Genomic DNA, 17,500 nt, shown 5'->3' with positions numbered 1-17,500 from the left:
ATTTCTTCGAAACCAAGGATTATTCGGTTTAATGCAGATGAGTATTCATGCTTCAATTATATATCACAAAGGACCTGTTGCATAATACGATTTTATCTAGTATATTTCTTCAGTGCTTGATGAATATATATTTTGTGCATTTATTGCTTTCTCTAGTCATTTATTTCTTGTGAGGAGGGATATCAGATTTGTACCTCCGCTCTCACATACACATGACACCTTCAATAGGGTCTGGTGTTAATTCGTACCCTCGTTATACTCGGAGAGGAACAGAGGGAAGCAAAAGTTTCGCCTAAAGGTTTTTTTTTTTTTTTTTTTTTTTTTTTTTTTTTTTTTTTTTTTTTTTTGATAAACGCCAAGTAATCGGTGGATGGTGTAGATCGTGTTGCCAAAGCATGAAATTGTAAGTAGTTCAGAAAGAAAATGCAAACACTAACGGTTATTTAAAGAAATTGAATGTAATAAAGATTCAATTAGAATGAAACGGTAAATGAACGTTAAGCCTACGGAACTCCTTTTTTTTTTTTTTTCCTTAAGAATCGCAGCGTTATTTATGTAATTAAGAAAGATAATTTAAATATAAAAAGTTTTCTGCAAGAAATTAAATGTAAAAAAAAATTTCCATTGAGGAAGAAACGACGAATGACCATAAGCCTATTGAGTTCTTGTAGGCTAAAAAAAATAATAATAATGATAAAAAAGCATTATTTATGAAGTAGTAAGGAGAAAAAACGATGCAAGAAATTACAATTATAAGCAGTTTCCTGTAAGAGATTAAAAATAAAAAAAGCTTCAATGAAAAATAAGGAAAATAGTGAATGTATAATTTTATGAGTAGTAATGAAAGAAAAACAAACACTAAAATTTCCCTTGCAAGTAATCATTTGTTAAAAACCTTCGTTAAGAAACGTCAAATGAATGTGTTAAGCCTACGGAACTTTTATTACCTTAAAAAAAGTAGCATTATTTATAAAGAGAAATAATGAAAGCGTGACTTTGTTTGTAATTGAGAAATAAAATTTAAACATAAAACGTTTCTTGCATGACATTAAATGTAAAAAAAAAAAAAAAAATTCTCCATTGGGAATGAAACGGCAAATGAATGTTAAGCCTACGGAACTTTCGTTGCCCCCGCCCCCCCCCCCCCCCCCACAAAAAAAAAAGAAAAGAAAAGAAAAACGCAAGCAAGTTACTTATAAAGGAGTCTGGAGAAAATAACGAAGTGTTTCTTTTAATGTGTACGGATCGCCAGAGGGGTGGGGGGCGGGGGTTAGATCGCTCTACCCAATTATTAGGAACCATTGGCGGCAGTTCGGGCGTGAAAATCACAGCCCAAAGGTTACTTGTATAGGACTCGCCCAAAAGTTTTAGAGAGAGAGAGAGAGAGAGAGAGAGAGAGACCAGGACGATCGATCAGGTCCCCCGCCTGCTGTGGTGGTTCATGTTTGTCTTGTCGCTCCTGACGCGGCAGAGGAATTCGAGTCTTTCTCGAATTTAACGTCGTCATCGTTTCGATGATGATATTCAAGATTGAGAGAGAGAGAGAGAGAGAGAGAGAGAGAGAGAGAGAGAGAGAGAGAGAGAATCTCTCTCTTCTCTCTCTCTCTCTCTATATATATATATATAATATATATATATACATATATATATATGTATACTATATATATATATATATATATATATATATATATATGTATATATATATATATATATATATATATATATTAGTACTATATGTATATACATGTGTGTGTTTGTGTGTGTGTACAACTGAGTCACGAAAATATGGAACGTGTTTAATATACAAATAAAGACAAAATCAACGAAATTAAGAGGACGGCTGAGAAAAAATTCGAGCTTTCCACTTTTTTTCACTTCAATGCGGTCAAATTATGTGAAAATTTGCTCTGAAAAATTCCTGGATTTTGTCTACACTAATCAGGCGAGAAGTCGAAAGGCCTTGCAGAACTCCATCGTTTGTCTTTCCCTCGTTCGTGGATTTTGTCTACACTCATATATATATTTTTTCTTCCTCTCTTTCTTTTATCGGACTTAATTTGTCAGAGGAAAGTTTCACATAATTTGACCGCATTGAAGTGAAAAAAGTGGAAAGATCGAGTTTCCTTTCTCAGCAGGGAAACAATTTTGGAGAAGTATACGTAGTTGTTTCAAGTTAGGTTGTATTATATTATTACTACTGTTAAGAACTTACTCCCGTCACCTGCTAGTTATGATTGTTTCCGTGTGAAGAGAGAGAGAGAGAGAGAGAGAGAGAGAGAGAGAGAGAGAGAGAGAGAGAGAGAGAGTGGTAAGTTTAACTGCACGAGTGGGCGCTGCCAGACTTTGAAACTGACTATTGACAATGTACCGGTGCCAGCTTTTGGCATTTTAAAGAAATTCATTATTGAAATTGGAATTTGTTTTTAAGAATATATTCCCTCTCTTGCTGTAAGTGATTTCTCTCTCTCTCTCTCTCTCTCTCAATCTCTCTGTCTCCTCCTCCCTCCTCCTCTTGTGCTGAATCCCATTCTTGACCCTCTTCCCTGGTTTTCCTCTCTCTAATCCTTACCCCACCCGTGTGTTCCTCGTGGTCTTTCTCTTCTTCCTCTCCTCGATTATATGCACAATTCATTCTTGTTTTCACCATATGACTATTCCCAGCTTCATACAGAAACTGCATAGCCTTCGATTCTCTTAGCGTGTGACTATTTCCCCCCCTCCTCTCTCTCTCTCTCTCTCTCTCTCTCTCTCTCTCTCTCTCTCTCTCTCTCTATGTTTTTAAGTGAATTTCATTCCTGTTTTTTCATAGTATGACTACTCCCAGTTTCTACTTACTGAAGCGCATATCCTTAGTCTATCTCAGGGTGACACTCTCTCTCTACTCTCTCACTCTCTCTCGCTCTCTCTCTCTCTCTCTCTCTCTCATGTTTTTAAGTGCATTTCATTCCTGTTTTTTCATAGTATGACTACTCCCAGTTTCTACTTACTGAAGCTGCATATCCTTCGTTTCTCTTTTCTCTAGGCGTGTGACTCTCTCTCTCTCTCTCTCTCTCTCTCTCTCTCTCTCTCTCTCTCTCCTCTCTCTCAGCGTGTGGCTAAAGATCTACCTTCCCTCCAAAAGAGCCACTTTTAATCAACATCTTACAGTAGGGGCGGGAGACATATGCAAACGCCTCGGTCTTATTCATCCGAAACTTCTGGCGGATATCGATCAGGTTGGAGCCCTTAAAGCATGTTGTGGTGGCGGTCTGCTTTTATGGTCTCTTGGGGTTGGGGCAGGGAGAGAGGGGGGGGGGGGGGGTTGCAAGGGGGGTTTTAAGGGAGAAGGAGAAGAAAATAAAGCGAGAGAGAGAGAGAGAGAGATACCATGGTGAAAAGTTGTCTTCGACTTTCAAAGGCAGACTGAATTAGTGGATTTCACAGGCAAATAATTTATTCTTTAGTAATAATAATAATAAAAATTAATAATATTGATAGTAATGAGAGGAAAAGACTCGCATTAGACTCTGCAACACTCAATAAAAATATATGAAAAAAACAACTAATTACTTTCTTTCTCCTCCACAGGAAACTCTTTTTTTCCTCCAAAAAAAAGTCAGATGCATAGCCGCACTCAGCCAGGGGTCCTCCCGTTTCCCTTTTATGTTGAGGCTTTTGAATTTGATTAATGGGAGTATGATAATGAATCCCCTTTTGCATAAGTAAGAGTGACGCGAGGGTTGCCAGATGTATAATGAATTTCCTCTCTGGCGATTTACTCTTTGGCTTTGTGGGATTCAGCTCGATTCATCAGGTCGATTTAGATTTAGGGCTCACATTGTAGTAGACTTGGGTGTAGCACGTTTTGTTGGATGTTTTGGGTGGATGGATGCTAAGGGAATAGATGGGAAAGGACAGCTAATCCAATTTCCCGAATAAATGTATTAAGATAATAACTGATAAGTAAGCGCGGGTAGTCCCACCTGCTAATTTGAAGTACTCTTTTCATTTCAGGACATTTTCTTCTTTAGTAGCTTCCCTTCAATTTAATAGTAATATAATAATAATACTGTATCCGAAACTGGGTAAATATGTTTACACATATTGAAGGGTTATTTGGGTATGATGTCAGGATTGTATTTTCTTTAGTCTGTTTTGTGGCATCTCAACTTTCATTCTTTGCATTTAACTTCTGGTGTTTTGTTCGTGATAGTATATATATAGTCTATAATAAGATATATATATATATCTATAATATATATATATATATATAATATAATATATATATATATACATATATAATATATATATATATATATTATTATATTATATATATGTTATGTATATATATATATATATATTTTATACATATATTAATATATATATATATATATATTATATATATGAATATATATAGTATATATATATATATATATACTATATATGTAGTATATACACACATCACGGTATATTTTCTCTACATGAATTTTAAGTTTTATGAATTAATAGAATGCAGAACTTTTAACAGATTTCTTGATAATTCACAGACTGTTTTATCACAGAAAATGTTTTATCACAGGAAATGTAAAAGTATGAATTTTTAAAATCAAGTAAAAAAAAAAAGCACTGGAAATTTTCTGTATCAGAAGAGAAACAGAGGTCATACTTTATCTCGCGCAGAAAATAAATAGCCATTAGCCCCGATGTATATTAGAGTATTCACTGCGTAGTTTTTGGCGACTATTATGAGAGTCCCGCATATTAGTGTTAATTTTACCCGGGGCAGAAGGAATACAAATGAGCCTGGCCCGAATAATTAGGGTAATATATAACCTTAATTTGCCGGAAATACACGGAATTCTTTTTGCGTTGAGATTTATATTTGGTCTGGAGAGAAGAATACAAAGGAGCATAATAAATGGATCCTTGTTTTTATTTCATAAATGTTTAGGAGATGGATGCCATTGACGGCAGCTTTTGTATATTTTGATGGTACCTGGATAAATGCATACATACGTACTTATCTACGAGGGCGTCCACACTACAGTAAAACATGTCAAACAATTTCGGCAACTTATCTCATACATATCAGAAACAGGTTGAAAACGAGTCGACGACCGGAAGTAGAAAACGAATATTTGGCCATTGCTGGATGATTGTGTAAATATTAGTTAGGACTATTAATAAGTTATTGATTGTGTAAAGATTGATTAGGACTACTAATAAGTTTTTGATTTGTATTCAACTTGTTTGTGAGATAACTTGTCGACGTGTGTTTATGATAATGTTTTACTCTTGTAAACACCGTTCAGGGCTACCAATAAGTTGTTGACTGTGTGCAGTAAGTTGTCAACTTGTGTTTATGATGTTTTCTTCACACAAACGCCATTAAGGACTACCAGTAAGTTGTTGACTTACATCCAACTAGTTTGTTATGGGTGCGCGATAAGTAGCCGACGTGTGTTTATGATTTTTTACTCCTATAAAAACTAGTCAAGACTACCAATAAGCTGTTGACTTGTATCCAGCTTGTTTGAAATATGAGTGCGATAAGTTGCCGACATGTGTTCATGATATTTTTTATGGTAGTGTGGACACACCCTATAGATGTCTACGTGTGTTCAAGATGTATATAAAGGGGGAAAAACAAATGGAAGTTATATCCCTTTCTCCTCAGTATTCTTTGCTTACACTTTTACTGTTGGGCCTCATTAAGATTCACGATGCATTCGCCAAGACTTGGCTGTCGTACGTGGCAGAAACGTTTACACTGCGTTCAGTCTCCTCTCATCCCCTTCCTCCCCCCCCCCCCCCTCCTCCCTCCCCCCTCCCCCTCCACCTCCCTCCACCTTCCCCTCCTCCCACTCCTCCCTCCACCTTTTATCTCAGCTTGGGGCCTGTATTAGGGCTATAAACTTTCACGGCAAAATGCTCGGTTTTCTTTTAAGATATATTCATTTTTAAATGTATTACTTTTTATCCCATCTCTAATATTTCCGTTTCTTCCTTTTTTTCAGGTTGAAAGAGAAATAGCTATTATGAAATTGATAGAGCATCCGCACGTCTTAGGGTTATATGATGTTTACGAAAATAAAAAATACTTGTAAGTACCCCATTGTAAATGTTTTTTTTTATTGTGTGGCGTGTGCTTTTCTTGTAATCGTGTATCTAGTATATGTGTGTGTGTGTATTATATATATATATATATATATATATATATATATATCTATATCTAATATATATATATATATATATTAATATATGTATATATATATATATATCTATATATATATATATATATATATATATATATATATATATGTATATATATATATATATATATATATATATATATATATATATAATATATATCTGCACACTATATGTTGTGTGCAGTTATTCATGTTTGTATGTACACGTGTGTATGCGTATGTATTTGTGTATATATATGACAACCACCTGAAATGGCTTAATTTAAAGCATTTGTCTCCATGCACTCGCAAGTGACCGTTTACACATTTCTTTCGTTTTAACAGATTTTTTTTTTATTAAGCTAATTCATTCAAGTTTCGGAATTCAAAGCAATTCCCTAGCGGGATTCTTCTTGTGTTATGAGGGGTGATGCAGTAGTTTTTTTTTAAATACCGAATTTAGATTAGGTTCAATAATCGCGTGTCATTATTACTGTGTTCATAATAATTATTGTATATTTGTCGAAAACTGTGGATTATTCATGCAAATCGGTTTTTATGCATATTGTTTAAACGGCTTGTATCCTAAGGCTCGGTTTTATAAAGAATGATGAATAGTATAAACGTAAAAGTAAATTAATGCGGAAATATGTCAATGATAAGTTTGTAAATGGGGCTCGTGAACGTTTTCTTGTTGAATGTGAAGATATCTGATTAATCTCTGCATTAATTTCATCTAACTATTTGATATTACTCATTGTGAGCCGTTTTGTACGTGAAGAGGGGAAGCTTTTGAAAATAGCAAGTAATAAATCGGTGAGAATATCAAATTAAAATTGATTCTTGATCGTTCATGAAGTGTAATTACTAAGAGGTGCAGAAGATTCTCAGTGATATTGATTCAGTTTGAATATGAAGACTTTAATAGTAAACACCTCCCATATTGTAAACCTCAACCCATTTAGTACTCCCAAAGAGGTTGAGTGCAGTTGGACCTGTGAAATGCTTTATAAAAATGCTTACTGGATTGAATCTTGCATCAGTTTAAGTAATTCGTCCTCCCACAGAAATGCAACCCAGATATTTCTTAGGAATTCATTATAAAAAAAAAAGTTATTTAAAAATCTGTCTTTTAGTTAAGAATTGAAATCCCGACCACTTCTTTTGTTAAGCTGTGCCAATTTAAATGAATGCAAGACACATTTGTTCATGAAAAACTTGATGAAAAAAACATTGTTTGGTTTCGCTCCAAATGCAGTCCCTTGCATACCGAAATGTAGGATGTATTTCATAAATTCTAATTTACTTCGTTACACGAAGCGTTACGAAACAGTTTTTGCATCATAACGGTTATTTAATAGATGCTGGTGGGTCAAATGGAACCACCACAATGTTTATGGCAATAGGTGTTTGCGACCATCAGGGGTAATAGCCCGAAAGACCAGTTCCATTACACAGAGCTTTTAAGTTTATTTATATTTAGCATAGTGCAGTTCTCATGGCTGCTTTTGGCTCTCTCTCTCTCTCTCTCTCTCTCTCTCTCTATATCTATATATATATTATTATAGATAATATATATAATATATATATATATATATAAATACATATAGAGAATAATATATATTATATTATGATATATATATATATAAAGAAAAATCACGAAGGAAAGAGAACGGTGGGTTTTTGCAAGGCCTTCCCGAATCGGTCCTTTACTTAGCAGACTGAAGAAATATATAAATAGGTTTACAAAGAAAGCTCGTATAAATGACAGATGGGAATCACAAAGGAAAAAAATATATACGTGGATTCCAACACAATTGAAGAATTAGTAGACCTATCCAAACATTGTTAAGAGGATTCACCAAAGATCAGGCCCAGCAGCTCACAAGCAGGGACAAGACAATAAAAAGATTATACAAAATAGGTGACTGACCACCAAAACATGTAAAAGTTACAACTCGATAACTCTCAAATTGGTAAACAATAAAAGTTTTTGCAAGTTGAAAATAAAAAAAAAAAGCAATGATAAATATTAAACATATGAATACTTAGAAAATATATATAAGGTAACTAATTTATAATTAAGTCAGTGATTTTATCTTTTTGGTCATTCTTGAATATTTTCTCATACAGGGGTCCAAATAGTACATCCTAGGGCTAAGTATAAAATTACAACTGGAAGTAAGCTGCATAATAGCAGATTCTGGCAGTTACTGAACTTATAGTTCAATTTATCCTCTTGAGAGTTTCTACTTAAATTAATGAATATAGCATTGGATGTTTGCCCAGTTTTGACAGAATACTTATGCTGTTAATTCATACTTCTAAATCCTTGTTAGAGTGGCCTATATAAAAAGAGGGGTAATCCAAACATGGAATTTTATTTATAATGTTGTTGTTTTCCTTAGGTCTTTTTTATTAATATTACTTTTATTGTGTTATTATAAGAAAAAATAGGTTGACATTAATGTGGACCCTTATATTAATAAAATGTTCAAGAATGACCTAAACATTAAAATCAGTGACTTAATTACAAATTAGTTACCATATATATATATATATATATATACTATATATATATATATATATTATATATATATGTGTGTGTGTGTGTGTAAATATCTATATATAATATATATATATATATAATATATATATTATAATACTTATAGATATTATTGCTATGTATCCTATATGGCCAATATTTTTTGTTAAAATGTTTCTCACCCTGAAAAAATTTTATGGTTTACCAACATGAGAGTTTATGGAGTTTTAACTTTTATAACATGTTATAGTGTTCTGAGCTGCTGGGCCTAATCTTTTGTAAAACCTCCTTACCCTGTTTTGATAGGTCTAATAATTCTTCAATTGTGTTGGATTCCAGGTACGTATTTTTTCCTTTCAAATCATGTTCCATATTTTCGTGATTCAGTTATACACACACACACACACACACACACACACACACACATATATATATATATATTATATATATATATAATATATATAGTATATATATATATATAATATATCGAGCTACAAATGATCCTTTAATATCCAATTCGCTCTACCTCGAATAAATATTTTATTTTCATATATGTTAAACCGAAGAGGAATTTTTAGACAGAGGGGCGAAATTATTATTAACTAAAAAATTCCCCTTCGGTTAACATGTATAAAAATATTTTAATTCCAAGGTAGAGCGAACTGGATATTAAAGGACATTAGTAGCTCGATGTATGTGTATGAATCACGGTGATGTCATAAAATTCATATATATGTATATATATGCATAAATAAAGGTATAAGACACGAAGGAAAATGAAACACTGGAGTAGCTGCAAGATCTTTCGACTCAACGTCCTTTACTTAGCAGACAGGACGTAGAGTCTAAAGATCTTGCACTTTCGCTTTCCTTCGTGGCTTATACTTTTATTTATGCATTTATCACATTCCAAACTTTCGTGATTCAGTTAACATACATACATACATACATACATCATACATATATATATATATATATATATAAACTTATATATAGCATAGTGCCTCTCTTCTCTCTCTTCTCTCTCCTCTCTCTCTTCTCTCTTCTCTCTATCACCCACAGACTGGAAGAGAAAGGAAAAGAGATTTAACGGTTGGTGAATCCTTCTGCTGATGATCACACTGGGATTATCGCTAATAATACAAAAACCAATCAGCAGTTATAAGATGCGTTTGCAATTAAGGATGAGAACTTATTGCTTATGGAAATTTGAAATCGTTGTTGTAAATTTAAGAAAATGCTAGACTCCAGTGTTAAGAAATAAATGTACATACATATATATTTTCTGTATAAAATATATATATATATATATTATATGTATGTATGTATATATATATACACGTGCATATATGTGTGTGTGTATTTGCATACATACATACATCCTTTACTACAATAATTCTTCAGAGGCTGAGTCATGGGCGGATCTCTATGCAGAATATTCGCATTAACAGAACATCCATCTAAAACCTATTCGTATGGAACCAGCCCCCAAGGGGCCATTGCCTTGAAATTCAAGCTTGCAAAGAATATGGTGTGCCTACTCGAGGTTCTTTCCGTTCTAAGCCGTTAATTGCAATTCCTAGTGATTCCCAAAGTTTCTCTGTAATCAACTAAGATATTTAGTCTTTTTGTAACCTTCTGATATTTCTTGTGATTCTTGGAGGTTCTCTGAAGCCATCTGAAATTTACTGTGATTCTCGTTCGCCTTTTGAGATTCAAAGAGATTGCATTGAGGCATATGTGATTCATGGAGATGATTATATGATATATAATTACCTGAGAATCCTAGACGTTATCCGTAACCATCTAAGAATTCTAGAGCTCTTGCTACGCCATCTTCTCCAAAACCGTCTGAGATTTTTTAGACATTTTCCTTCAACAACTGAAATTCTAAGAGATTCTCTGTTAACCCCCAGGCATTTTCCAATAGTCTGCGCATATCATTCTAATTGTTATAAGCTGCAGACCCACTCGATTTAAGTCATAATGGTTCAGCCCCCTTCATGTGACCATAGTAATAAATCCGTACAATCGCGATTTATATAATAAGATTTATGGGTAAAATTAAGATATCGTGATAATATGAATGCATAAAAATAAGTAAATGTGTACACACACATATATCTCTATATATATGTGTGTATGTTTGTTTGTTTGTGTTCTTATGGGCATGCTCATAAATGCACGTGTGCATGCATGTATGAATGTTTATCCCAAGAAACGCGTGTGAGCAATGATAGTCACACTGCAGAATTGCCCCAGTGTAATTCCAACTTCGCTCAAAGAGATTAGGAGGAGGAGGAGGAGGAGGAGGAGGAGGAGGAGGAGGAGGAGGACATGCTGCGTCTATAATTCCCAGGAGGACTATATATAGATTGGTAAACGATGGAAGTCAGGGATAGAGGATGGGGAATAGAGGCCCTCGTGGACGGAGATAGGGATGAAGAAGAGCAAGGGAAGGAAGAGGGTGGGGGAGGGGGAAGCTAAGGATAAGGAGGAGGAGCAGGAAGGGATTGGGGAGGGGAAATTGCCAATTACCAGGAGGTGAATCCCCAGAGCCCAACAGGTGATTAGCATAGGTATTGATCTTGCATCGACGCGTGGCACATTCCTCGTCATTGCAGGCGCTCATTGGGGATCGAGCCGCTGGACGGGTCACATGCAGGCTACTGCAGGATGCAAGCTGGTGTGGACATGCTGGGAGAAGGTCTCTCCGCATCGCCACCGTTCCAATTCGGGCTGGCCACACAGCCGTCGACTAGAAGGGGGATTCTGGATTTCTCTGGGGATTTACTTTTTATCTCTTCTTATTTTAGGGGAATTCAAAAGTTCTAGTACTATATTTGGGATGGTTGCAGTTTGTAGTTTTGGAGGGAATCCAGATTTCTCGTGGGATTGTCTAGTTTCATTTTAGGGGGAGTCTAAAATTCTGTTATGTTTCACTTTAGGAGAATTCTGCTGCTGTAGTACATATTTCATAATATAGTTTATTGCAGTTCTTCATTTTTCCTAATTTTTTTCGCTTTCAGTTTTTGTCTCTATTGTGTGGATGACAATAGTTATAAATAACGTGTCACATTTCTTTAACCGTCAACAGGACGAAACTTCGATCAGATAGTGTAGAGAAGGGCATGAAAGATTATCTTTGCTTTGCAAATGGCATTAAAGAGAAGATAATCAAAATAGAAAGGTTTTTAAATTTCAGTACAGGAAAACGCTGATTTTTTAAGTGTGGTCTAATTTTTATATGAAGCTGAAGATAATTGAAAAGATAAAAAAATTCCTAGAAAATTCAAAGCAAAAAGTAACTATTGCAAAAATGTGGGATCCCATCCAGAAAAGGAATCACAAATAATTTCCAGTGCCGAAGGGGCTGTGAAAGGGAGGGGATGGAAATTGGAAAGTTGAGTCAGTTTTGAAATTGATTTTTGTAAAAAAGAAACAAACCTCAGTAACAGTCATAAGCAAGGAATAATATTATACTTGTACGTGAAGTATTTCTAAATGATTTTTATAAAGCCATTGCTGTGCTGTATTTTACTGTTGATGTCAGTTTTAAACGTGACTAATGTTTCAGCATTTTCATTCTAATGCAGTTTTTAAACACTTTGCTTATAGAAACATTGTTACAATGAGAACCAGGAGTCCAGCAAATTGGACCCAAGGTCTTAGTGTGTCATTTGTTTGTTTGTTTGTTTGTATGGTGTTTTTACGTTGCATGGAACCAGTGGTTGTTCATCTACGGTACCAGCGGCTTTACGTGACTTCCGAACCAGGTCGAGAGTGAATTTCTATCACCAGAAATACACATCTCTGACCCCTCAATGGAATGCCCGAGAATTGAACTCGCGGTCACCGAGGTGGCAGGCCAAGACCATACCGATCACGCCACTGAGGCGCTAGTGTGTCATTTGGATTTGACTCTGCTTCAGTTGCTAACGCGAGAAGCAATGATTTTCCATCGCAGTGTTGCTAGTTTCCTTATTTCTAGATGTAGACAGCTTATAGCCCCAGGATAGACGCTTACCACAAGAAAGTGTGGTATGGCGTTGAAAGGGGAAGGGTTGGTTTGGGAGGAGTGGCCCGTTGTGGACTTCTTAATTCTGTAAACTAATATCGTGAGGCCAAAGCCAAGGACTGAGAGCGGGAGAGGAGAAAGTAAATTTCGAAAGCGAGTCACTGCACAATCGCGACTGTTTTTCTTAATTATTCACGGGAGACTAATTATCGCCCGGATGTGATATTTGAAGGCTCAGGGGCAACCGGATGCATCGCCTCCTCTCGAGTAATTAGCCCATCGAAGCATTGTTCATTTAATGACCTAATCTCGTTGCGTTTTCATATAATGACCCGTTTGCTCATTAATCTTGATGGACGCGTAGGCATTTCTTTGCCAGTCTTAGTTGGATAATTTCGTCTACCGGTTGAAGCTAATTAGTCGTCATTCCATTATATTACTTAGGGGATAATGAGATGCGTTAGATTTGCACGTGCGTAAAATTTGGCACTGTGGGTTACAATGAGTACGTAGAGCCACCAAAGGGAAATGGTTGTGCCGGGATATGCTTTTATTTATGTATTTATTTTTAGCCGCTGGGGAAAATACTTATAAGGCTACAGGTAAAGAACAACACAAGTGCTTGCATCAGCCCGATCGAAAGAATATTTGCTTAAAATTGCAGTAAAGATAATATTGTATTATCCATCCAGGATTGTAGACAATGAATGGCAAATGAAAACAAAGATAATTGCAAACCAAAAAGTGCTAATTTCAAATGATATCTTTATGAATGCGGAAAACCAGGAAACAAACCGCCCCCGGCCCCACACGAGAGACAAGCACATTCTTCTTTTAGGTCGTGTTTTTGTTCTTGCTTTCTTTAAATAAAAAAAAAAACAACAACAACGGGCAAAGGAGCAGAAAGCATCAAAACAACAAAAAGGATCACAGGCAACGGAACTCCTTCAAGTTCAGTTTCCTGAAGAAAAACAAAGCAAGAGAATCAACGAAAAGAGCAAACCACCAGGAATAAACCTGGACATCCGCTGTCTATTAGCGGCCTGCCATGAAAGAGAACCAGGATAGAGAGATGGCAGCAGGATAAGCCTTTGCAGCGAATCCCAAAGATGAAGAATTTAAATTATTCCTCGCAGCGTCGCGCGGGAGTCGAGTCTGTGGAACGGCTCTCCTCCCAACCAGGCGGTGGCGGCGGCCCGCCTCTCTCTCACCCGTGAATGATCTTATCGGCGAAATGAAAGCTCATGAATAAATAATCGGGAGCATTTTAATGGCCTCGTTGCTCATGTAATTAAATGCAGCTTGCGTTGGGGAAGTGCGTGGCGTGTTGGTCTCTCTTTGATGGTTCTTCTCTTATTTACACGGATTTGCTTTGTTTTCTTTTCTTTTTCTTTTTATTTTATTTCCTTTTTTCTTTTTTGCCTTTTATTCAACATTTGATATTTCTTTTTCGTATATTTCGTTTTAGAATTATAATTTAGTAGATGCTTTTTTCTTTTTCTTTTTGTTTATTATACTTAGCTTGTGATGGTAGTACAAAAGTTAATTTTACTGATTTAAAATCACATCCAGTACTCACGTTGTCTGTCTGTTTGTCTGTCTGCCTGAGGAGTTAATTTCAGCTGTTTATTGTTTCAGTTTATTAGTTTAATATTGGCTCAGAGTTTCCATCTCAAAGCCAAAATAAAGCAGATCCCTTTGAGAAATTTTGATGTTTCTCATACTCGTATATTTGGAATGCAAATTGGAAATGGGTTCTTTTCAAAATGTTTTACATCCCTCAGACTTTAAAACTATGCGAGTTTGAGTTATGCGTAATCTTGGCAAATGGAAAATAAGTTTACCACTCATAACCGTGGAGAGAGAGAGAGAGAGAGAGAGAGAGAGAGAGAGAGAGAGCAGAGAAGGAGAGAGAGAGAGAGAGAGAACTTTACGGAGTTTTCCGATTTCCCAATTTCTTGAGCAACATGATTTGAATATATGTAAAAATATATGTACTACACACACACACACACACACACACACACACACACACACACACATATATATATATATATATATATATATAATCACATACATACATATATATATTATATATATACTATAATATATATATATATATATAATAATATAAGAGGAGAGAGAGTGAAGCAGAGAGATGAGGACAGAGATGACAGGAGCCGGAGAGAGAGAGAGAGAGAGAGAGAGGTTATATTCAGCATAAGCTCCAGTGTACTCATACATAATGCATGTATATATATATATATATATATATATTATATATATATATACATACATATATATATATATATATAGATATATATGTGTGTGTGTGTGTGTATTTATATATATATATATATATATATATATATGTATGTATGTATGTATGTATGTGTATATATGTGGTGTGCGCGCGCATTAGAGATCACTGTCTAAATATTGTCATTCGTATTGTAATATCCACTGTATTCTGTATTCATGCATTATCCCTGCCGCTGTTCGGTCCGAAGACTTTCTTCAGAATTCTCTACTTTCTTTTGTTTCTCAAATTGATCAATCTTAGCCTTGAGGATTGGAGTGATCTATATATATATATATATATATATATATATATATATATATATATATATATATATATATATATATATATAAAGGTTTTTTGCCACGAAGGAAAAAATGAAAAAACGAGTTGGCCGAGTACTTTCGGTCCTATTCGGATCCTTTACTGAGGGTCCGAATAGGGACCGAAAGTACTCGGCCAACTCGTTTTTCATTTTTTCCTTCGTGGCAAAAAAACCTTTATTAATATATTAGCATCACGTTTATATACTTCGTGATCAAGTTATTCATATATATATATATATCTATATATATATATATATATATATATATATATATATATATATATATATATATATATATATATATATATCTATATATTGTATATATATATTATTCGAGCTACAAATGTCCTTTAATATCTAATTCGCTCTACCTCGGAATTGATATATTTCCATATATGTAAACTGAAGGGGAATTTTTAGTTGATTATAATTTCGTCCCGTCATGGGATCGAACCACCGTCCAGCGGACAGGACGAAATCAGGATGACGTTAACGTTACCGTCCTTATTTCGTTCCTGTCCGCTGGACGGTGGTTCGATCCCATGAGGGGACGAAATTGTTATCAACTAAAAATTTCCCTTCGGTTTACATATATAAAAATATATCAATTCGAGGTAAAGCGAATTAGATATTTAAGGACATTTGTAGCTCGAATAATTTATATGAATCACGGTGATGTGATAATTATTCATATATATATATATATATATATATATATATATATATATATAATATATATATATATATATATATATATTATAGTCAATAAATCGCCTAAGATAATGAAATTGCAATTATTTTGTACGTTCTCAGCCATTATTTTTACGGGTTTTGATTATCAGGAAATATCAAATAGCCTCATTTTTTTTTTTTACGAAAATGCTCCGTATATTATTTTTTTATGGAGAAAACATCCACTTTTATAATAAGTTCATGTTGTAAAAAAAACTGTCTTATAACGAAAATTATTTGCTATCGGAAAAAAGCAGTATGTTCTTGATTTATTCTGTCGTCGAATAGATGCATCTTAATCTCCCTCCCCGTGTAATTCAGAAAGTCACGAATTTAAGGATAGTATTTCAGTTTCAATTTCAGTCTGCAGTTTTCTGAGTTCTGGAATGGAACGTTTTAACGATGACTGAGGCGTGGTTAAGTATGTCGTATCTTTTAGATCATTCCTTTGGGCTGGAGTTATGGAATAAATGATGAAGTTCCATAATTCTCTCGTATTTTTGGCTCGTATGTTCGTCTCTGCATCTATCTATTTAGTTTCCCATCTTGAGAAGAATTGGTGGTGAGTGAAAGAAACGTTAGGTCAGTCTGATGAAGAGCTTGGAAACATAGTTTACAAAAGGTATAATTAACGTTTTTGGAGATTTGTCTCATTTTTTCCTCTATCGATGTATGTATTTGAAAGTGCTGGCATTCGCTATAAAATCTTCATGCTTTTAGTTTTGTGTAGAAATACGTTAATTATTAATGGGCGAACGAATGGATATATCGTTAAATTTTGGTATGTTATTCATACATTGAAATTTTGTTGAAATTACACAGGGTTTTAATTTCTGTCCCGTAGCCTGAGTTTAGAACTAGAATATTCTTCAGTATATTTGATATAACCAGATGATGAAAGTTGGGTATTTAGTCTAATGATGACGTTTACCCCGAACTTGTTATTTCTCTTTATCCCTTTGTTAAACGCTGCATTGTCGTTCCAGTCTGAATGACTTGTTTCTTTTACTGCTGAAACTTTTCGTTTACATATTTTGTATACTTTCATTGTTTGTGGTCAGTTATTCTGGAATGAAGACATACTCAAGCTGCTGTCTTCTCGAGTATGTCCTGCAGTATATGAATACTGCAAGAATGAAGGCATAAGATTCTTCCTGCACATGTATGCTTGTATCTATGACATGTATGTATGTATGTTTGTAGGAGCCGCGTCCTCTCGTGCTGGATAGCGTAAATTCCTTTAATATTAGATCCAACGACTAAGGCTTCTTCTTTTTCTTCTTCTTCATCTTCTTCTTCTTCTTCTTCTTCAGTGTATCCGGAAGAGCGCGGTGCATCTGAAATCAATGACGTTTCCCGACTCACACACACACACACACACACACACGCTTCTCTCGGACGGCAAGATTGC

At 34.8% G+C, this 17,500-nt stretch overlaps 1 protein-coding gene across 3 annotated transcripts in view; it reads left to right on the top strand.

Moving 5' to 3' along the window:
• LOC135206462 (serine/threonine-protein kinase BRSK2-like) overlaps nt 1–17,500 on the top strand; it is a 633,157-nt gene that overhangs the window by 512,130 nt on the left and 103,527 nt on the right. For all 3 annotated transcript variants that reach the window (XM_064237853.1, XM_064237841.1, XM_064237847.1), the window contains one exon: nt 5,997–6,082. In XM_064237853.1, coding sequence (XP_064093923.1) covers nt 6,018–6,082 — 65 coding nt within the window. In that variant the 5' untranslated portion in view covers nt 5,997–6,017. The remainder of the gene's footprint in view (nt 1–5,996; nt 6,083–17,500) is intronic.

The sequence above is a fragment of the Macrobrachium nipponense genome, chromosome 11 (assembly GCF_015104395.2).
Source record: "Macrobrachium nipponense isolate FS-2020 chromosome 11, ASM1510439v2, whole genome shotgun sequence".
Lineage (NCBI taxonomy): Eukaryota > Metazoa > Arthropoda > Malacostraca > Decapoda > Palaemonidae > Macrobrachium > Macrobrachium nipponense.
The sequence above is the reverse complement of the archived record's forward strand: the minus strand, read 5'-3'. Positions and strand labels throughout refer to the sequence as shown.